Source organism: Eptesicus fuscus, chromosome 7 (assembly GCF_027574615.1).
Source record: "Eptesicus fuscus isolate TK198812 chromosome 7, DD_ASM_mEF_20220401, whole genome shotgun sequence".
Lineage (NCBI taxonomy): Eukaryota > Metazoa > Chordata > Mammalia > Chiroptera > Vespertilionidae > Eptesicus > Eptesicus fuscus.
This window is the reverse complement of record NC_072479.1, coordinates 46769425-46788843: the sequence shown is the minus strand read 5'-3', so window position 1 is coordinate 46788843 and position 19419 is coordinate 46769425. Positions and strand designations below refer to the sequence as shown.

Below are 19419 nucleotides of genomic sequence, written 5' to 3'. Positions count from 1 at the left end.
CCCCCTCCAATCTGGGACCCCTCGAGGGATGTCCAACTGCCGTTTTGGCCCGATCCCAGTAGGAATGGGCCTAAACAGGCAGTCGGACATCCCTCTCACAATCCAGGACTGCTGGCTCCCAACTGCTTGCCTGCTTGCCTTCCTGATTGCCCCTAACCACTTCTGCCTGCCAGCCTGATCACCCCCTAACCACTCCCCTGCCAGCCTGATTGATGCCTAACTGCTCCCCTGCCAGCCTGATTGCCCATAACTGCCCTCCCCTGCAGGCCTAATCACCCCTAAATGGCCTCCCCGGCAGGCCTGGTCCCCCCCAACTGCTCTCCCTGCAGGCCTGGGTCCCCCCAACTGCCCTTCCCTGCAGGCCCGGTCGCCCCTAACTGCCCTCCCCTGCTGGCCTGGTCACCCCTAACTGCCCTCCCCTGCTGGCCATCTTGTCGCGGCCATCTTGTGTCCACATGGGGACAACCATCTTTGACCACATGGGGGCAGCTATCTTGTGTATTGGAGTGATGGTCAATTTGCATATTACTCTTTTTTTAGATAGGATAGAGGCCTGGTGCACGGATGGGGGCCAGCTGGTTTGCCCTGAAGGGTGTCCCGGATCAGGGTGGGGGTTCCCTTAGGGCGTGGGGCGGCCTGGGTGAGGGGCATGTGGTGGTTTGGAGGCCGGCCATGCCCCCCAGCGGCCTAAGCAGAAGCCCTGGTATCTGGGATTTATTTATCTTCTATAATTGAAACTTTGTAGCCTTGAGTGTAGGCCTGGGCCAGGGTGGCAGGGAAGCTTGGCTTCCTCCATTGCTGGGGAAACCCAAGCCTTCTGCTTGCTGCAGCTCTGTGGCCGCAGCCATATTGGTTGGGTTAATTTGCATACTTGCTCCTGATTGGCTAGTGGGTGTGGCTTGTTGGTGTAGTGGAAGTACAGTCAATTTGCATATAACTCTTTTATTAGATAGGATTATCATCCTATCCCCAAATTTAATTTTCTGCCACTTAGATCCTTATTATCATGCAATTGGATTTTTACTTAAAAGTCTTAAATAAATAAGTTGATTCTCATGTTAGGATCCCAAGGTTAGTTTCCTGGCTGCTGGTCTGCTTTGCGAGCTCTGTGTGACCCCAGGCTGACACTCTGGGCTCTGGCTAGTTAGAAGAGAAAGACTGCCAAGGTCCAGTGCCATAACAAAGTATGTTCCCTCTGCTGCCACCTCTGCCTGGACCACCTCCTGTAACAGATACTTCCCTAAATCCCACAGCTGATCATTGCCACTCCCTAGCATAGGAAAACTTGTAGACTTTAGACTATCTTACCTAATAATAGACAAACATGTAAATTGACCATACCTCCGCTACGCCACCAGCCAATCAGGAGTGATATGCAAATTAACCCAACAAAGATGGCAGTTAATCTGCATACACAGGTGCCAAGTGACGGATGCAGGACGCTTGCGTTCTGCTCCACCCCAATTTCTCAGGGCCTCTGGGCAGCGTGGGAAGGCAGGGCCGGAGCGGAAAGAGGCGGCTCCTGGAGCGGAAAGGGGCTGGGCTGGAGTGGAAAGGTGGTGCCGGCAGCCAGGGAAAGGAAAGCCCATTCTAGCATGAATCTTCGTGCATCGGGCTTCTAGTATGTAAAATAAAGTTCACATTTCCTTGGAAGAATAAAATATGTTGGAAAGTTGCTACCTAGGATTTGTGGAGTTTTGCCTTCTACTATATTTGCTGAGAGAAAGGAAGGAGAAATGACAGCAGATTCTAAGGCTCCAGAGTCAGATGCGAGGATTGAAACCTGTCCCTATCATTTGAAACCATTCCCTATCGGGTGTGATCTTGGTAAATTGCTTCTTGTCACCATGACTCAGTTTTTTTGTCTGTAAAAGTGCACAATGATACCTGCCTCCTCGGATTGTAAGATAGCACACATAATGTTTGTGGGAATCAACAGGTTTTTAACTATGATAGCACTTTTCATTGATGCCATTCTGACACCTTCAGAAAGTCTCCCACAGATGGATATTTGACACATTCCAGTTAGGGAAGACCTCTTGAAAGACACAACAGCTGAGAACGGACATAAATGGGAGTGCTGCAGGCAGTGACAACGGGGTGCTGTGTAGAGAGAGCGAGTTGGGAGGGAGAGACGAGGATAGAGACTAGGACAGGGTCTGAGGATGGAATAGCTTCTCTTTTTTTTTTAAATTTCTTGATTGATTAAGGTGTTACCATCAAACCTCAGAGGGAAGGTAGGGGAGAGTGGGGATAAGGGGGAGAGCTTCTCTTCTTAAGAGTGCTGGAGTTTCAACTACCGCTCAATTGTAACCAACTTTATTTCCATAAGATAGCACATGCAAAGATCACTCCATAAAACACTCTGAAAACTAAAGCAGCACCTTTATTTTATACATACAAACAGTATAAAATGTTTATTATGTAAGAGCTGTGTTTTGTTTACAATATATTATATTGCTTCAAGCCAATGCCAAAAGTTCATACATTATATTCCCTATTTTATTGTGTTCACAATATATTATATTGTTTAAATGCCACTCCCACAGTGTTACTTCTTTTCTTTTTTTTTAATAGTGAATTCTCTGGAATCATGGTAAGGTCAAATATATTGTATTGAGAGTTTAAAAAGAAGGACAATTAAAAATGACAATGTCTAAATACATGACAGTAAAATTTGAAATGCTATAACTTCACGATTAACTGTTTCATCCAAACCCTTGTGATTTATGCTTGTTTGTTCTACTTACCTTCTCTAACGTACCCCAACCCTTCCACACCATGGATGCATTGTGATTTTGGAAATTACCTGTCAACTACACTCTGAAAAGACAAAATGTTAACCTGATCAACTGCCATAATATAAAATCTGTCCCAAAGCACTGAAACTAGAAAATCGATACCATCATGCTACAGATGTACTTAGAAAACTTAAAAGGAAGAGTAAATATCAGCTCAGTGATTTATAATGAAGCTAATAAAATTCAGGCCAGTATTCTTAACTGTAATGAACATTATTTGAACATTCAACACATGAAAGGTTAACAAAGGCTATGAACTTGGTGTAACTTAAAACGTTTCAGATGTCGGAGTTCACCAGATGTAATTGGATTCAGGTGGATCCTGCCGCTCCTCGGCCTTTTTAGGTGAAGGCGTGTGCTGCCTGAGCCCTGTGCCTGCTGGCCTCAGGGCATGCATGAGGCTGGCTCCGTACCCTGCAAAATTATTCACAGCTTAAAAGAAAAGAAACTATAAAAACAGGCTCTTCAGATTCATTATTAACCATTCAAATGAAATCCATTTTCCCTTTTCAACCCAGAGTGGAAGACCACAGCAACCACAAAAAGCTACCTGAAGGAAGAGATGCTACACGTTCAAAATCCCTGTTAAAAGAAATCCATTTTACTAACTCCATCAACTCAGGCTTCCATGGAATGTATGACTCACTATGTATTTTGGCCATGCAGAAACTCCTGATGCAGACTTTGGATGAATATAATTGAATGGAAGGATCTTCTCCACCCAAGGGCTGGGAACGAGGTAGCGCTGAGGTCTCGAATGTAGGGAGACTTTTGCAGAAGGTTTGACTATTGATTCTTTTCACGCATAAACTAGCCTAAATTATATTGTTCAATATAATAACCTCCACTCTTCATATAGACCACACAATCAGGTGTGGCTATTGCACTAACACAAAATAGGAATTTTGTAAAAATTAAGGACTTCCATTGCACATTTAGAGAAAGGGTTGTGATTTGAACTGACTCCTTATCAGTGGGGATTTGTGAGTTTAGTAGAGATGGGCATGTATCTATTTCCAGCTCAGTTGTTAAGTAGAGTGTAGCACTAAGGTACACAACTTGAGACCTCCCTTGCTCCTACTTGCGAACTTTTGGAGGTGCTCAGAGCACCGGCTCATTTCTACTGATTTCCTAAAACTGATCCAAGACAGCAATCACATTGTAAAAATCTGCCTCCATCTTTCTGTGCATTAGAGTCAAGTTCGGCATTTCATTTGTTCCTCGTGGTTTTTAAATGCAAGCATGCCATTAAATACATACTGAGAACAGAATACTTTGTGCCTGAATGTGTTTCTTTGAATTGTCAGTATGCAGGCTAGTAGCTCATGGGACAGCCAAAACATGAGCCAACAATGTGCTGGAGGAAATCCCTACCCTGCCTCTCGCCCTGCCACCCATGAAGCCCAAACCTCCCTGCTGGTGAGGGTGAGCCTAAGCAGAGAAGTCTGTCTCCAGTATCCTCCTTCCCACTGAGATGCCTGGGTGCCGGGGACCTCCCAACGTGTCACCCCACTGGGAATCTGTTCACAGAAGAACTCTATGTCTTAGAGCTTCCTTGTTACCACCCTCTAGTCGAAATAAACTTCATTCTTTCTGCCTTGATTCTCTTAGCTAATGTATAAAATAGTTGTGTGGCCTCTCCCAAACACACATTTGCATTTTAATTAAGCACCAGGGCATCTTCTGGGTGTGCAATGCCTTGCTCAGAAGGAGGTAGACTGATGATGGAGCTTTCAGCAGCACAGTCTACAAGTGGGGTGCTATCTGAAGTTGGCAGACCTGTCAGAATTGCTCATCTATGCTCCACAACGCCCCTGGCTTGCCTTCTTTTTGGAAGAGTGCCAGGAGTGTCAGCAGGGACAGTGCCCCTCATGCTGTCCTCCCATCACTCTCAGGGGCCACCAGGCTCCAGACGTGAGTCCCAGAGGGCCTTTGTAGTTGAATCCTGGGATGGGTGGTCTGACCTCATCCCTAGGACCTCTGAAAAGGTAATCTGATTTTGGACAAGCCTCAAGGTTTGTATCCAGTTCAGGGTAGAACAAAGGGTTTGGTTTACTCTTTCTCAAAATAGCTCCAGAAAAGGTTAGCTTTCTATAGGCCTTTTGGTCCAAAGAAGGTTTCCTGGTACGTATGTCCTAACAGGGATACCATTCAACCATCACCACTTGGGTAAGGGCTATTTCCCAGAGGAGCCACATTTCTTTTTAAACTTTGCCCACCTGAGGCCAATTCAATCTACCATCCAATCAATTCAGTAGGTGAAAAAGAATGAAGTCAGTGTATTAGTGTAGCCTAGACCAGACCCAACTACCTTAAAATAAACATGTGCACCTACATATTAGTGTATTACATATACATAAGAATAATATAATGTGAGCATTTTCAAATCTGCACAAAAATAAATCTGAGGTTGAAAATGTAAATACTTAGGTTACCTATTTATATTAATATTAATAAAATAATATCATATATTTTAAAACGAATATATTCTTCTCAGCACCTCTGTTGATCATTTCCACATTTACTGGGCTACATGCTTCATCCTTTGGAGACCCTTGATCTAGAAAAATATCTGACCTGTAAATGATGTGTTTAATTGTATCCATTATTTTGGAGACACGATATGCTAAACCAGCGATTTTCAACCAGTGTGCCACAAGAATGTTTAAAACATGCTATATCTGACTAGTCAGGGACACTGACCTCTTTTCCCTTAGATTGTCAAAAAAAAAACAAAACAAAGTGACAACAGCCAAAACAACTATAGCATCTGGTGTGAATGAATCAAAATTCTACCTACTTTTTTTTTTTTTTGTCAGATGGGCAAAATATGTATTTTGATGTGCTGCAGAATATTAGTAATTAGTCTGGGTGCACTATGAGATGAAAAAGGTTGAACATGGCTGTGCTGGACACATGTGGACTTCTGTTATCGCAGGGTGTTGTAGGCTAAAGTCTTCCTCTCCTGGAAGCAGAGTAGACAGTGGGCACAGCGTAGGAGGCTGAGCTCTAGCTGCCGACCACACTGAATCTGCATTGTTTCTTTGGTTCACTTGCAAATTGCCTGTCCCTCCCACCAGAACCTGGGCTCCACCCAGCAGAGCCTCCTCTCCCTGTTCACTGGTGTGTCCCCGGTGCCCAGATTCATGCTTAGCACAGAGAAGATATCAACCACAATGAAACAGTTGCGTTTAGCAAGTGTCATTTTGTGTATAAAACAGGCCAGTGGTTTATTATCTCAAAAATAATAATTTACTGATGATCAGTTTGTTTCTGATCATCAATAAATTGGGAAAAAAAAATGCAACTCCATTATAGCATCTCTCCCATACTTCTTAACCCTTTTTCTCCCTCAAAAGAACTCATTTAAAACATACCAGTACAATTTTTAAAGATTTTAAACAGCAGAACTCTTTATGTTAGATACGCTAGTTGATAAATCTTGAATGACAAAATCAGAGCCACGAATATACAATTCTATATTTGACTTAAAATCTTACTTTTACTTGTCATTGCTTCCATACTTAATAGACCCGTATTTCCAAATCAACCTGTTTTACTAATTTAATCTAGGAAATCTTTGTGGTGATATTTTACAATGAGGCATTCTCTTTACACTCTCAAGCTTAGACTAAAGTGTAGAGAGCTGCAGGCAGCAGGAGGAAGCATGGGAGAGAAGAGGCAGAGAAGAAGTTACTTTAATGAAATGGAAAGCAGGCTGAGTTATGAGTTGTCTTTCAGTCTTTGGAGCCAAGGAACAGACGTAAAAGAGGCCATCTCACTCACTTTTATTGCAATGTCTTCCATGCCAGCCTTCCTGACACTGGCATTTGTTGGGCTCATGGCAGGTTCCATGTGTCCCACAGCCAGGCTCGCAGACAGCTAGAAACAAAGGAGATAAAAAGGATGTTTCCTGAGCTTTCATTTCTCAACAGAAGTACACAGCTGTTTTCCTTGCTGTTCTTTAGAATGTGTTAGTGTTGGCTTCATCCCCTCATTTCTTTTTTTCCTGTCAATCTTCAGCTCCAAGTTGGTTTGGGACTTATTGAGAAGGTCCTGAGAGTGATCTTAAACTAAGTTTGATGTTTCTCATTCACAAGAGACACTCCACAAGACTTCAAAACTGCTGGGCAATGGAAGTTTATTTCCCTTAAGAAAACTCCTTAAAGGTTAAAAAGTTCATTTGTATGTGTGAATGTGTCTAACTTTTTATACATGTGTCGATTTCATACGACGTTTTTAGTCTACATAAAGGAAACCTACACTGAGTGGCCAGATTATTATGATCTCTGAATGCTACATATATCCTATCTAATAAAAGAGTAATATGCAAATTAACCACCACTCGGCTACATCCACAAGCCACATCCACCAGCCAATCAGAGCGAGTATGCAAATTAACCCCAACCAAGATGGCTGCAGCCACAGAGAGCAGGAGGGAGGCTTGGGTTTCCCTGGCAATGGAGGAAACCAAGCTTTCCACACACCCTGGCGGGCCCAGGCCTCCACTCAAGGGTACAAAGTTTCAATTATAGAAGGTAAATAAATTCCAACAGAAATGGTGGCAGCCACGGAGCTGGAAGAACAGGAGGCTAGAGTTGCCCCAGGCGATGGAGGAAGCCAAGCTTCTGCAGCCTTGGCCGGCTCAGGCCTTCAGTCCAGGCTACAAAGTTTCAATTATAGAAGATACATAAATTCCAACAGAAATGGCTGCCGCCACAGAGCAAGTAGGAGGCTTGGCTCTGCTCCAGGCTACAAAGTTTCAATTGTAGAAGATAAATAAATTCCAGATACCAGGGCCTCCGCTTGGGTCGCCGGGGGGTGTGGCCAGCCTGCAAACCACCACAGGCCCCTCTCCCAGGCCGTCCCACGCCCCAAGGGAACCCCCACCCTGATCCGGGACACCCTTCAGGGACACCCTTCAGGGCAAACCAGCTGGCCCCTGCCCATGTACCAGGCCTTTATCCTGTCTAATAAAAGAGTTATATGCAAATTGACCATCACTCCAACACACAAGATGGCTGCCCCCATGTGGTCAAAGATCCTGCCCCCATGTGGACACAAGATGGCCAGCAGGGGAGGGCAGTTGAGAGGGACCAGGCCTGCAAGGGAGGGCAGTTGTGGGTGATCAGGCCAGCAGGAGAGGGCAGTTGGGAGGGACCAGGCTTGCAAGGGAGGGCAGTTGGGGGCGATCAAGCCTGCAGGGGAGGGCAGTTAGGGGTGACCAGGCTGGAAGAGGAGGGCAGTTATGGGTGACCAGGCCTGCAGGGGAGGGCAATTAGGGGCAAATAGGCTTGCAGGGGAGCAGTTAGGCATCATTCAGGCTGGCAGGGGTGTGGTTAGGGGGTGATCAGGCTGGTAGGCAGAAGTGGTTAGGGGCAATCAGGAAGGCAGGCAGGTGAGCAGTTAGAAGCCAGCAGTCCTGGATTGTGAGAGGGATAGCTGACTGCCCGTTTAGGCCCGATCCTATTGGGATCGGGCCTAAACGGGCAGTCGGACATCCCTTAAGGGGTCCCAGATTGGAGAGGGTGCAGGCTGGGCTGAGGGACACTCCCCCACCCCGTGCATGAATTTCATGCACTGGGCCTCTGATATATATATATATATATATATATATATATATATATATATATCCTATCTAATATTGTTATTAGAGGCCCTGTGCATGAATTTGTGCATGGATGGGGTCTTGCCAGCCTGGCCAGGGGGAGGGGGCACGGGCGGTTGGCCGGCCTGCCTGTTGGTCGAACTCCTGGTCAAGGGGACAATTTTCATATTAGCCTTTTATTATATAGGATATACACTGAGAGGCCAGATTATTATGCATTCAGAGATCATAATAATCTGGCCACTCAGTGTATATGTCAGGAAAGAAAGGTTCATGTCTAGGTAACATGCAGCAGGCACAGAAGTTATGCAGAATAAGACTAGGGCTACTTTCATAATCCCTTACCGAGACCCATGTGTACGGGGTACTCACGCTTTGAACAGAGGTCTCCTTGGTAACCTTTGGAGCACTTACATTTGCTTTTACCAATGCATTTACCTCCATTTCGACAGGGTTGTGGGCATTTGCCTGAAACAAAGAAGAATGCAAATAAGCAAGGAACTCCGTGTTTCGTTCAGAGGTAATTACATTTTTCAAAGAAACTGCCAGGCTTTGGGAGGATAAAGCTACTAAATGGCAGTTATTTCCATTTATTTCAGATTTAATCTGGCTTTGATTCTGTTTGAATTTCATTTTTGGAACAATTAGGCTAGTATTTTTACTTATAATTTTGAATATATATCTTTTGCGTTGCCCAAATGCTATCTTTACATTACTTTTTCATAAACAATATTTTAATTGATTCATAAGCCCTTATTGTTTAAGATATACTAACAGCTGAGATATGATGTCCCTGTAAATGATCTTTCCTTTGTGTTCTGATTTTTGAGTATCACTTTTTCTGAAAGCAGGCTGACACCTGTACCTGATAGCATCTGTCTTAGCCTAAGATTCTCCAGAAAGGAGGGCTTCCATGCTCATAGTTTACTTGGGGAAGTGATCCTAGGAAACAGGAATGGGGAATGGGAAGAGTGAAACAGGAGGGAAAGCCAACACAAAAGTATGTTTGTGAGTGGGTCATCACTATGGCACTCGGGTTCTACCCTATTGCGTCCTGCTGAGGAGCCCTGTAGATGGCACCTTCAAGGAGGGAGAGGGGAGCATCTATTCATCAGCACCTGTGTCCCACTGGTCAAGGGTCACCCCATAGGATAACTTCCTTGTGCTTCCATTCTGCAACTGTGTGAGTACAGGCGGTATTTTTTTAGGACTCAGAGGAGTGTGAGTAGAAAGCAAGAGAACTGTGGAACAGCTAAGATGAGGTGCAATCAGGTTATTCATGTGAAAATCAGGTTGTCGCAGTAGTGGCTGGAGTGAGAGGCTGGTTGAGAAGGATGTCAGAGGTGCACAAAAGGTGCCTAATACCACACCTGTGCATTTTTCTGGAATGTCTCAGATCCTAATAACACATCATTCTTTTTTTTTAAAATCTATATGCCAAATGAATATTGCTAATGTTTTCACAGATCTTTGAGTCACAGGATTTTAGAGCTGAATAGTGCCTTAGATGTAAAAACTATATAATAATTTTCTTCTTACTCCAGAAGCTACTTATTATCCCTCTGCAACCTAGAATTTTCCATCCTAAGGCTGAATTTTTTGAAGAAGTACAAGAGTAAGGTTTGTCCACCCAGAGCTGAAACCACATCCTGTCACTGGCACAATGATGTTGCAAGTAGTGGAGGAGTTTGGATAACATATTTTTGTTATTGTTGTTATTCTTCTTTTCCACTTTAGCAGAATACTCACTGCAAAGGCCTAAATACATAAGGAGAAGAAATTAAATCTTTATCCTAAAATAACAACCCACCTTTCCTTCTCTAAGTTCTTGTATGGTCAAATGAAGCTTTGAAACAAGTGAATTACTATAATAGTTTACCGGCAAGCACTATGCTTAACAAACATGAAGTGAATTCCATTATGAAAATCATTTTGCTAAAAACACACTTTACTTTTCCTTTTACTTATCCAAAAGAACTTTCTTCACATATAAACCAAATGAAGCAGCATTTGGTCATGGTGAGACAATATAGACTTAATGTTGAGATGTTAGAATCTCTCAAAAACCTAGGATGCCATTAGACCTTTAGGTTTTTCTGATGCATGGGGTGTTCCAGAAACAGGAACAACCTTAATTATTAAAACAACCTTAATAATAGATTACCACCTTATCATTGACCATTAAAAACCCAAAAGGGTCCTTTTTGCTAGGCTTGGATACAAAGAATAGCGCTTACTGTTTGGTTAAGATCCTAACCCTTCCCTAAAGAAAAGGAGTACCTAACTCTGAATTTCTGTTTGCATTTTTAAAAATCTGACTCTATCGTATGCACAAAATTGGATCATATCACAGTGTTCTGCAATGCACTGAGGTTTTTCAAGAAAGCAAGATGTGGGACAATAATTATATGGCAGAAAAGATCTAGTACTTATTGTGAAATACTTGGTAAGCCCAACTTTCCCCGTGTTCTAGGAGAAGTGAACGTGGTCACACAGAATGATTGGTGGAGAGAACTTTTTCATGGACTCCCCGGGTCTTATGTTTTCTTGGCAAGAGGTTCACTGCAGCCAGGAAGGAGGACGTTCTCTCCTGGTTATCACACAACAGAAATGTGACTGCAGGCAACTGGTAGAAGGCCACTCCTAGATCAAACCTCATGAAGCCAAAATCTCAAAGATTGATTGTTTTAAAACTCAGAGGCTCATAAGTATCTTTAATATTGACTTCTTTTTCCTGAAAGTATTTTATAACCAAATTCTATCCATTAGACAGTGGAAAATTGAGTCAACTTGAGAGATTACCAAAAAGAGGCCAAGGATTGCTGGAGACAAACAGATTTGATTAAGTTTGAACAGTTAGCATTTTTGGTGGATGAGTCTGGTGAGGACAATGAAATATTGACAAAATAAAGCATTAAACATCCTCCACCCACTGGATTGTGGGACACCTTCAATTTGCTACTCCACTTCACATAGAAAAAGATTAGAAAGGTTTACAATAAGTACCAACAGTCATCATCTCTGGGTTTTAGGATTATGGGTGATTTGTAATTATTTCATTCAATACTCTAAAATTTTTACAGAGAACTTTTATAATCATAAGAATCCATGAAGTTATTTTAAAAACCCATTTACCATACAGTATAAATAATTTGTGTGATCTTTTTAATTGAAGGTTCATTACAAATTTTAGGGAAACCTATACACCTTAAATAATAATAAATATATATTACATCCAGATACCTCTACTCATGGTCTTATTTGTTAACCTACAAATGTTTCTCATAATCAAGTCAGAATGAAATTTGAGAAGAGCTCAATCCTAATAGAGGCCAGAAAAAAAGAAAATATAGATAGCATCAATATATATTTTCACTTAAAAAGGACCATAAATAACAAGTATTGGCAAGGGTATGGAGAAATTGGAACCCTTGTCCTTACCGAGGGAATGTAAAATGGCACAGCCTCTTTAGAAAATAGTTTGGCAGCTCCTCAAAAAATTAAATATAGAGTTAACATACAGTCTGGCAATTCTACTCCTAGAGACCCAAGAGACCTGAAAACATACGTTCACACAAAACTTATACATGAATGTTCATAGCAGCATTATTCATAATAGCCCCAAAGAGGAAACAAACAAATGTTTATCAATTGATGAATTGGTAAACAAAATGAGGTTGGTATATCCATACAATGGAATATTATCCGCAATTAAAAGGAAGTATGATATATACTACAGTATGGAGGAACCTTGAAAATATCATGCTAAGTGAAAGAAGTCAGACACAAATGGCCGTATGTTATATGATTATACTTATATGAGTAGGAATAGGAAAATCTAGATACAGAATAGGAAAATCTAAAGACAGAGAATGTAGATTAGTGGTTTCCAGGGTCTTGAGGAGAGGGAAATAAGGAGTGAGTGCTAATGGGTACAGGGTTTCTTTTCGGGGTGATGGCATGTTTTGGTATTAGCTAGAAGTGCTGCATGATTTTGTGAATATACCGAATTGCATACTTTACAATGGTAAATTTTATGGCATGTAAACTATATCTCAATTAAAAAAGAAGAATACATAAAATAATAGCATTATTTAACTCAAGGAACTGTTTCATCAATGGCCCAGCTATGAGAGAATACTCCAGAATTCAAAGAATTACAAAAGATTGTAAAGCAGTTATTATAGTTGGAAGTTATTTCTTTTATTTGCTTTTAAATTTTCTCTTAATTTCTCCTTTATTTTCTGAGGTATACCATAAAACACAGGTTGTTATTTTTTAAAAAGAATACATAATTAAACTTTTTGTCTCTATTACACCAGAGGTACTTCTATTCGAGACCTATTTCCACCTTTTTTTTTTTTTTTTTGTAATGTGGCTCCTGTGATTGAAACAGAAATTTTCCTAAAAGGATTTGAATATGATTTATGATAGGGATAATCAGGAGCTTTCAAAAGCCCACATTTTTGGTGCAGATAGGGGGAAAAAATAAAATAAGAGTAGAAAACATTGTCACTGCCAATGGAAAGGTCGTAAACCTGAGAGCATGAAAGGGCACACTTATATGAAGAGAAATGAGGCCATAAACAAAGATCCATAAACATGAACCAACTAACTATGCAAAGTCTGAGAGTAAGTACAGGGCAAAATTGAGGGGAGTGAGCTCACAGATATCTTTATCAGGGCTGGGTCACTAATAAGAACAGAACCACATCCTGACAGTTAATTACATGTTCTATGGAAACTTCAGAGGTATTTCATGTGAACTCTATAAAAAATGGTTACTTCATCTAGTACTCATTAAAGTACAAAAACCCACAAATAAATTAGAGGTTGAAAGTTAAAATAGGAAGTCGGTTTTATTCAATTTTGAACCCACAACTTCAGAAACTATGACTGTACCAAACGCAGTGGTGTTCCACAGATATGATGTGGCTGGAAATGAAAACGCCGTATTCCGGAACCTGCAGAAAGGCAGGGACATGCTCGCATTGCTTTTGCGCCTTCCTGAGCAGAGCTCCCATGTTACCTGCCTTCTGGGTCATAAAGCCACCTAGAATGGGGGTCAGCTCATTTCTGAGTTTAATAGAACGTCAGTGACTTGCTGAGGGTTACGTGGATGGTAGGTGGCAAAGCCAGGACAGGCAGTTTGATGTCCTGATTCCCAAAGCAATGATTATATACCACATTCTACTTGTAAATTTTTACTTTTTTTGTATTGGAGCAGGGCTAATATATAGTGAAGGCATAACATACCCCAATCTTAAGTTTACAGCTCAACTATTTTTTTACATAAATAAAACACTCATGTGACACTTCATCAATCAAGATACAGAGCATTTTTGGCAGCCCATCAAAGTTCCTTTGTGCCCCAACCACTACCCTGGTTTCTACCATCATCCATTAGTTTTGCCTGTTCTTGAACTTCATAAAAATGGAATCATGCAGTATGTATGTTTTTGTGTCTAGCTCCTTTTACTTAACATCGGTGCGATTCATTCATGTTGTGGTGTGTGCTATTGGTTTGTTCTTTATGGCTGGGCACCCTTTTTTCTCCTTTTTCTTGGGTCTGCCCTTTTCTCTTAGATAGGCTACTACTGAGCTCGGGGACCCATCCAACCAGGCTGAACTACAGGCTCTGCACACGCGAGGGGGACAAAACCACCAAGAACAACGCAACATGCGGAGCAGCCCACACCCAGACGTAACCGAGTCAGAGAGCCTTTGCTCTGAGACATCTGAGCTTAGCTATGTCCCTCTGCCCCACCTTTAGCCAAGTGAATGGGGGCTGAGTGTAGTGAAAATAAACCACTGGCCTGAGACCTTGGACAAGCAATTCATTGTCTCTGGGCTTCAGATTGCTCATTGATAAAAGGGTTAGATCAGTGATGGGCAACCTTTTGAGCTTGGTGTGTCAAACTTCGCCAAAAAACTGAGCATAACTCAGGTAGTGTGTCACTTTGAGGAAAAACATTATTTTGCAAATGTTTCATCCTCAGGAGCAGCAAATGTTTCATCCTCGGCATGCGGCCGCCTCAGCGGCCACGTGTCATCAGAAATGGCTACGCGTGTCAGTGCTGACACGCGTGTCATAGGTTCGCCATCACTGGGTTAGATGGAGTTACTAAGGTCCCTGAAAATAAAAGAAAATGCAGAAGGCCAATACTCACTTATTTCACACTGTTCTCCCTCTAGTCCTGGAGGGCAAATACACTTTCCAGGGTAGAAACAGGTCCCTCCATTAAAGCAGGTAGTTGAGCAGTTCGCTGTGAGAATGAATAACAGGGTGTTGCGTTAGACGGTAGGTTAAATCTAAAGAAGGAAAAACTTCACTTACAGTCAGGTGATACTTTGGAGGCATCTGCTTCTCACCCCCCACTTTTCAAACACAGGAATTGGAACCAACTGCCTGACCATATGCAGACTCCAACAACACAATGGGATACCATGCATGCTATGTAGTACCCACCCCGAGGGGTTACATCTTAGTGGAAAGAGGTACAGGGTGTAAAAAATTATTTTTTATTTTCTTATAAACATCTATACCTTTAAAAGAAAACCACTATAAATCCCCCGCATTTTTTTAGAAATTAAAACATTGCTTTTTTTGTAAAACAGACATGAAGCTATATGGATATGATAGAAATTTTGCATGATGTTTAAAGGTAAAATATAACCCTTCAAAGAAATTTGTTTGGACTACATCTTCAGCCTTCACCCTGCTCAAACCCAATTCATGTCACCTCCTCTCCAGTTAAGGTGATACTCAGTGGACCCTTTGTAAAGCTCCTCACTTATATTCTTGAGCCAGATTTGCCTTAAAAGCTGTTTGGAATAGTGAAAGGGGGAAATACAATGTCTAAAGGGAAGTAATGTCCTACTTCCACATAATGCTCCATGGAAAACATCCCCCTTCCTTTTTTAAGCTAAAGGAAGAGGAAAATGGAGAAAACTTTCAAAGTTGAAATAGGTAAAAGAAAGAGAAACCCTAAGTATTCAGATCCAACAGAGGAGAAAGCAACTTTTTTTTTTTTTTTTCAGAATAAGCACAGAGATTCATCTTATATAAAAAGGATTTTTTTTAAACTTGACTTTTTATGGTGTTTGGAAGAAAGGATCACTGTACTCAGGAAAAGACAGCCTGCCGACCCTCATGAGGCCCCATATGCAGGGAAGTGGCAGCAGCAGGAGGCAGGGATGAAGAACTTGGGTATATTATTGTGGGCGTCCAATTCACTGGGCCATCCAGGTAAAAATCGACTGTGTGGGATTCACACTAAACCCTCTCTCGGTGTCAACATCTGAAATTTGCCTGTTCACTGGCACCTAAAATAGAGGGATGATAGAAATGGGGACGGGGGTGGGGGGGAGGGAAGGAGCAAATATCTAAAAATAGACAAGTTGGCTCATTCTAGAAAAGAGATTAAAATAAAAGCTTGGATTCTCAGATTCTCAGCAATTCCAATTATATGGCCTATTTGTTCTTGTCCTATATAAAACAGGCCAACGTTGGCTATAGATGAACAAAAGCTGAAGTAACCTTCAGAAAGGCAATCCAAAAGTCATAAGTGTGTGCTTTCTTTGTGAAAAAGAAGTCCAACTAGAATGTTCTACGAATATCTTAAATGAGAAATGTTTTCATTTAAAATCCTAAGTATCTCTCAGCTTAAGACAATGATGTACTCATTTAGGCAAAATCAAGCCTCCTGACGTAGAGGCAGGGGCGGGTGGGGGCGGGGAGGGAAGGAGCAGCAGCATTTGGGTAAAGGATTCGGAATTTGGATTTAGGAGAACCAGCTCTTTGAGTTTGCCCTTTGCTACTTGGTGCTAGGATTGTTAGGGCTGGACGTGGAGTCTGTGAGTGCATCCTGTCCCCCCACTGGTCCCAGCTTCTCCTGGGGATAGTATGATGTGAAAACATTAGGATCAGTGCCCACTTGGCCGCAGCCCTCTGGGCACTGTCCCTTATTAACATGTAGAATGCAGTGAACCTGGGAACTTATTTGAAAGTTATAGACTATGGCAAAGCTGGTCATAGAATCTGGCCGCACTCTTAGTATTTGCATAATATGTTACTGTCCTGACCAAGCTCATCTACATTTCTGCTGTGCGATCGTTCTTGACCAGAAAAAGAACCGCAGACACTAAGTGACTTTCACAGGCGCAGAGCGTATGCAGGCCAATACTTAACTACTCAGTTCCTGAAGTTTGTGCCTGACGTCCCAAGAGCCAATGAAAATTACTCTTTAATGTTTCTCTCAGTATGCAGAGCTAAGGTCTAGCTCCATGCCAGTAACTAAACCATTTTTCAGAAGCTCTATACTCCCTTTAAACAATAAAAGCATTCTTTGTTGAGGGAGTAAAACAATGTTTTTTAATGTTCCCTGGGCTCTAGTGAGACCAAATGAAATTTCAACAGACTTTCTAAAAGAATTTTAAAAATTATTTGGAATCTAACAAGGAGGAAAATTTTCATTTAAAGATAAAATATTGCCAAGTGTAAAAAGTACTGGAATATAGCTATTTTCCCTCACCAGTGAGCATGTAGTGTTTGTGAACCCATACCGATAGAAAAAGCAATGCCACTGTCACGCCACTGTGCAGCCTACATCAGTAACAGCCACATGTGGGTAAGCAGGGCTCGCAGATGTTCTTGTTAAACCGGTTAATGCCTGAGTTCCTCACCCAAATCTCTGAAGGATTTGCTTTATTTCCTAATAGTTTCGATATAACATGAATTTAATTCAGCTGCAAAAAATGCCCAGTTTTGAAATAGCCGAGATGCTGAATGAAAAATTTAGACAAGTAAAAAAAAACAACAACAACAAGGATTCACGATAAAGAATTTTACCCACTGGCTGTTAATTATTATCAGTGTCATCAGTGCTTAATTTTTATGAATACAAAATTTAAAAATTGTTTTTAACCCAATGCTCTACTTTTAAAAGATTATTTAAAAATAAAAGGTAGAGATGGTCTCACATATTATCTCAATTAGCTGTGGGGTGGGGAGATCAAGGGTCAGTGGTTAATTTCCAGTTTAGGAATGGGAAAAGCAGGACCCACAGAGAGATCGAGATATTTGCCCAGATCCAGAGTGACTCCTGGAGGAACCAGGACCCAAAACAGGTGGCCTGAGTGTCAACATGGTTCAGTGGAAGACGTGAATCTGGACCAAGCCCCTCCAGCTCTGAAAACCTCATTTAACTGGGAATGTGATGGGTAACATTTTACATGGGTTGTTGGGAATAAAATCAGATAATTGTATGAAAGTACTCTGTACCAGAAAATAGCAGGCAATTTTTATTCTGACTCATGCTCTTTCCTTTAGCTTTTCTTTCTTTTATTATTTATTTTTTAAAGCTGCTCATTTCAGTCTTAATTGGTACTAACTGCATTATCACTGAAGAGACATTGCTAAAAAATAACACTCATTTTATTTCAAACATATATTTATTTTTAAAATAGTGCTCTACTCATGCAACCATCACTTTTGACACAAGGACAAGTTCATTAAATGCATACCCTTTGCAGCATATTATTTAATCTTTTTCCATAAAAGATGTGAACTGGGCAAAATAGGTATCTTGTAAAGAGTATAAATCATTCAATAATAGTTAGGACTGAGTTTGAGTTCACTTTTTAAGAGTAAACTCTGGCTGTGATGCTGCGTTATAGGAAGGAGGAACCTGATCGCTCAGGGATGTGATCTATAAACAGAGCATTGAATTGGGGGTCAGTGGACTTCTAGGTCAGGCAATTTGGAGCAGGTTGTTTCATCTCCGTCTTAAAAAACTGATTAGGACCTACCAAAACCCATGTGGCAGGGACAGGTAGTTGTTCACAGAAAGCCAGCTCCCCTCCCATACAGTTGTCAGTGGAAGACAGCTGTTCTGCTAGGGATGACATTTCTCCTGCCTGCATCTAGGGAGAACCATGGGGTTAATTCCTACCTATGGGATAGGTGTGGAGCTTCTGCGGGTCACTACTGAGCCAGGTTTGTGTGTGTTTTGTTTTTAAGCAGTGCCTGCTCCAATCTCTCTTTCTCTGCTTACTGGTTGGATCCAAAGAGCTCCAAAGGCCCCAGATAGGACAACAGATGCAAGGCCCCCGAATCCCTGAGTCCACTACAAGGAGCAAAGCTGCCTTGCCCACTGACCAGGTAGGTAATTCCTGTACAGGGGCATTCTGTGGGTGAAAATAAACTTCTACTGTGTTAAGCTATACTAAAAGTTGGGGTTAAAGTTATTACAGCAGCCAACTAAGTGATACACACTGTTATTAAGAGTGATAATATATTAAATATGTCTTTTATTAAACATTTAAAAAGTAAATATAGAGACCTGGCCAGTGTGCTAAGTGGTTAGAGCATCACCCTGGACACCGAGGTGTCAAGAGTTTGATTCCCCATCAAGGGCAAGTACCTGGGTTGTAGGCTCGAGCCCCAGCCCTGTTGGGGCATGTGTGGGAGGGAACCAATTTGTGTGTCTCTCTCACATCCAGGTTTCTCTCTGTGTCTCTCCCCCTCCCTTCCTCCCTTCCATTCTCTCTAAAAATCAATGGAAAAAATATCCTTGGGTGAGGATTAACAACAAAAAGCAGAAAGTTCCTTGTTCTTAAAAACAACAACACTTGTTACCTTTATCACAATTGACTCCATAGAATCCAGGTGGGCAGATGCAGAAACCAGGAGTAACACAAAGCCCGCCATTCATACACCGTGGTGTGCAAAGGGCTAGTAGGGAGAGAGAGCTCTGATTAAGGCCAAGTAGGGTTTGGGGGCAGCAGCATTTTTAAAATGTCAATGCGATAATGGGTCTACATTTTCAAGTTTGGTGGTTGACTTAAAAATTGTCACTCTTAAGAGATGTAAGTTCTCTAAATTAAAATTTATTTTTGAGCTATAAATCAGACAATGTTTTTTCACATCAGACTATTTCTTTAACCATTTTCATGGAAGAGAATTTTGGAATTATTCTCTTTGAATGACTGATGAAAATTTGCCCTGGA

The 19419-nt window shown here is 41.7% G+C and overlaps 1 protein-coding gene and 1 long non-coding RNA gene across 6 annotated transcripts in view; one reads left to right on the top strand and one right to left on the bottom strand.

Moving 5' to 3' along the window:
- The window catches only part of LOC114234157 (uncharacterized), a 168275-nt gene that overhangs the window by 111942 nt on the left and 36914 nt on the right, over positions 1 to 19419 (top strand). For 3 of the 4 annotated variants that reach the window (XR_008556581.1, XR_008556580.1, XR_008556583.1), the window contains 2 exons: positions 8862 to 8929; positions 18431 to 18571. This is a non-coding gene — a long non-coding RNA (uncharacterized LOC114234157). The remainder of the gene's footprint in view (positions 1 to 8861; positions 8930 to 18430; positions 18572 to 19419) is intronic. The other variant, XR_008556582.1, reaches the window with a different exon arrangement.
- The window catches only part of WIF1 (WNT inhibitory factor 1), a 75452-nt gene continuing 58399 nt past the window's right edge, over positions 2367 to 19419 (bottom strand). Inside the window, exons 6-10 of one of the 2 annotated variants that reach the window (XM_008148753.3) lie at positions 19049 to 19144; positions 14580 to 14675; positions 8782 to 8877; positions 6588 to 6683; positions 2367 to 3215 (exon numbers count right to left, since the gene is read on the bottom strand). In XM_008148753.3, coding sequence (XP_008146975.1) covers positions 3094 to 3215; positions 6588 to 6683; positions 8782 to 8877; positions 14580 to 14675; positions 19049 to 19144 — 506 coding nt within the window. In that variant the 3' untranslated portion in view covers positions 2367 to 3093. The remainder of the gene's footprint in view (positions 3216 to 6587; positions 6684 to 8781; positions 8878 to 14579; positions 14676 to 19048; positions 19145 to 19419) is intronic. The other variant, XM_054718892.1, reaches the window with a different exon arrangement.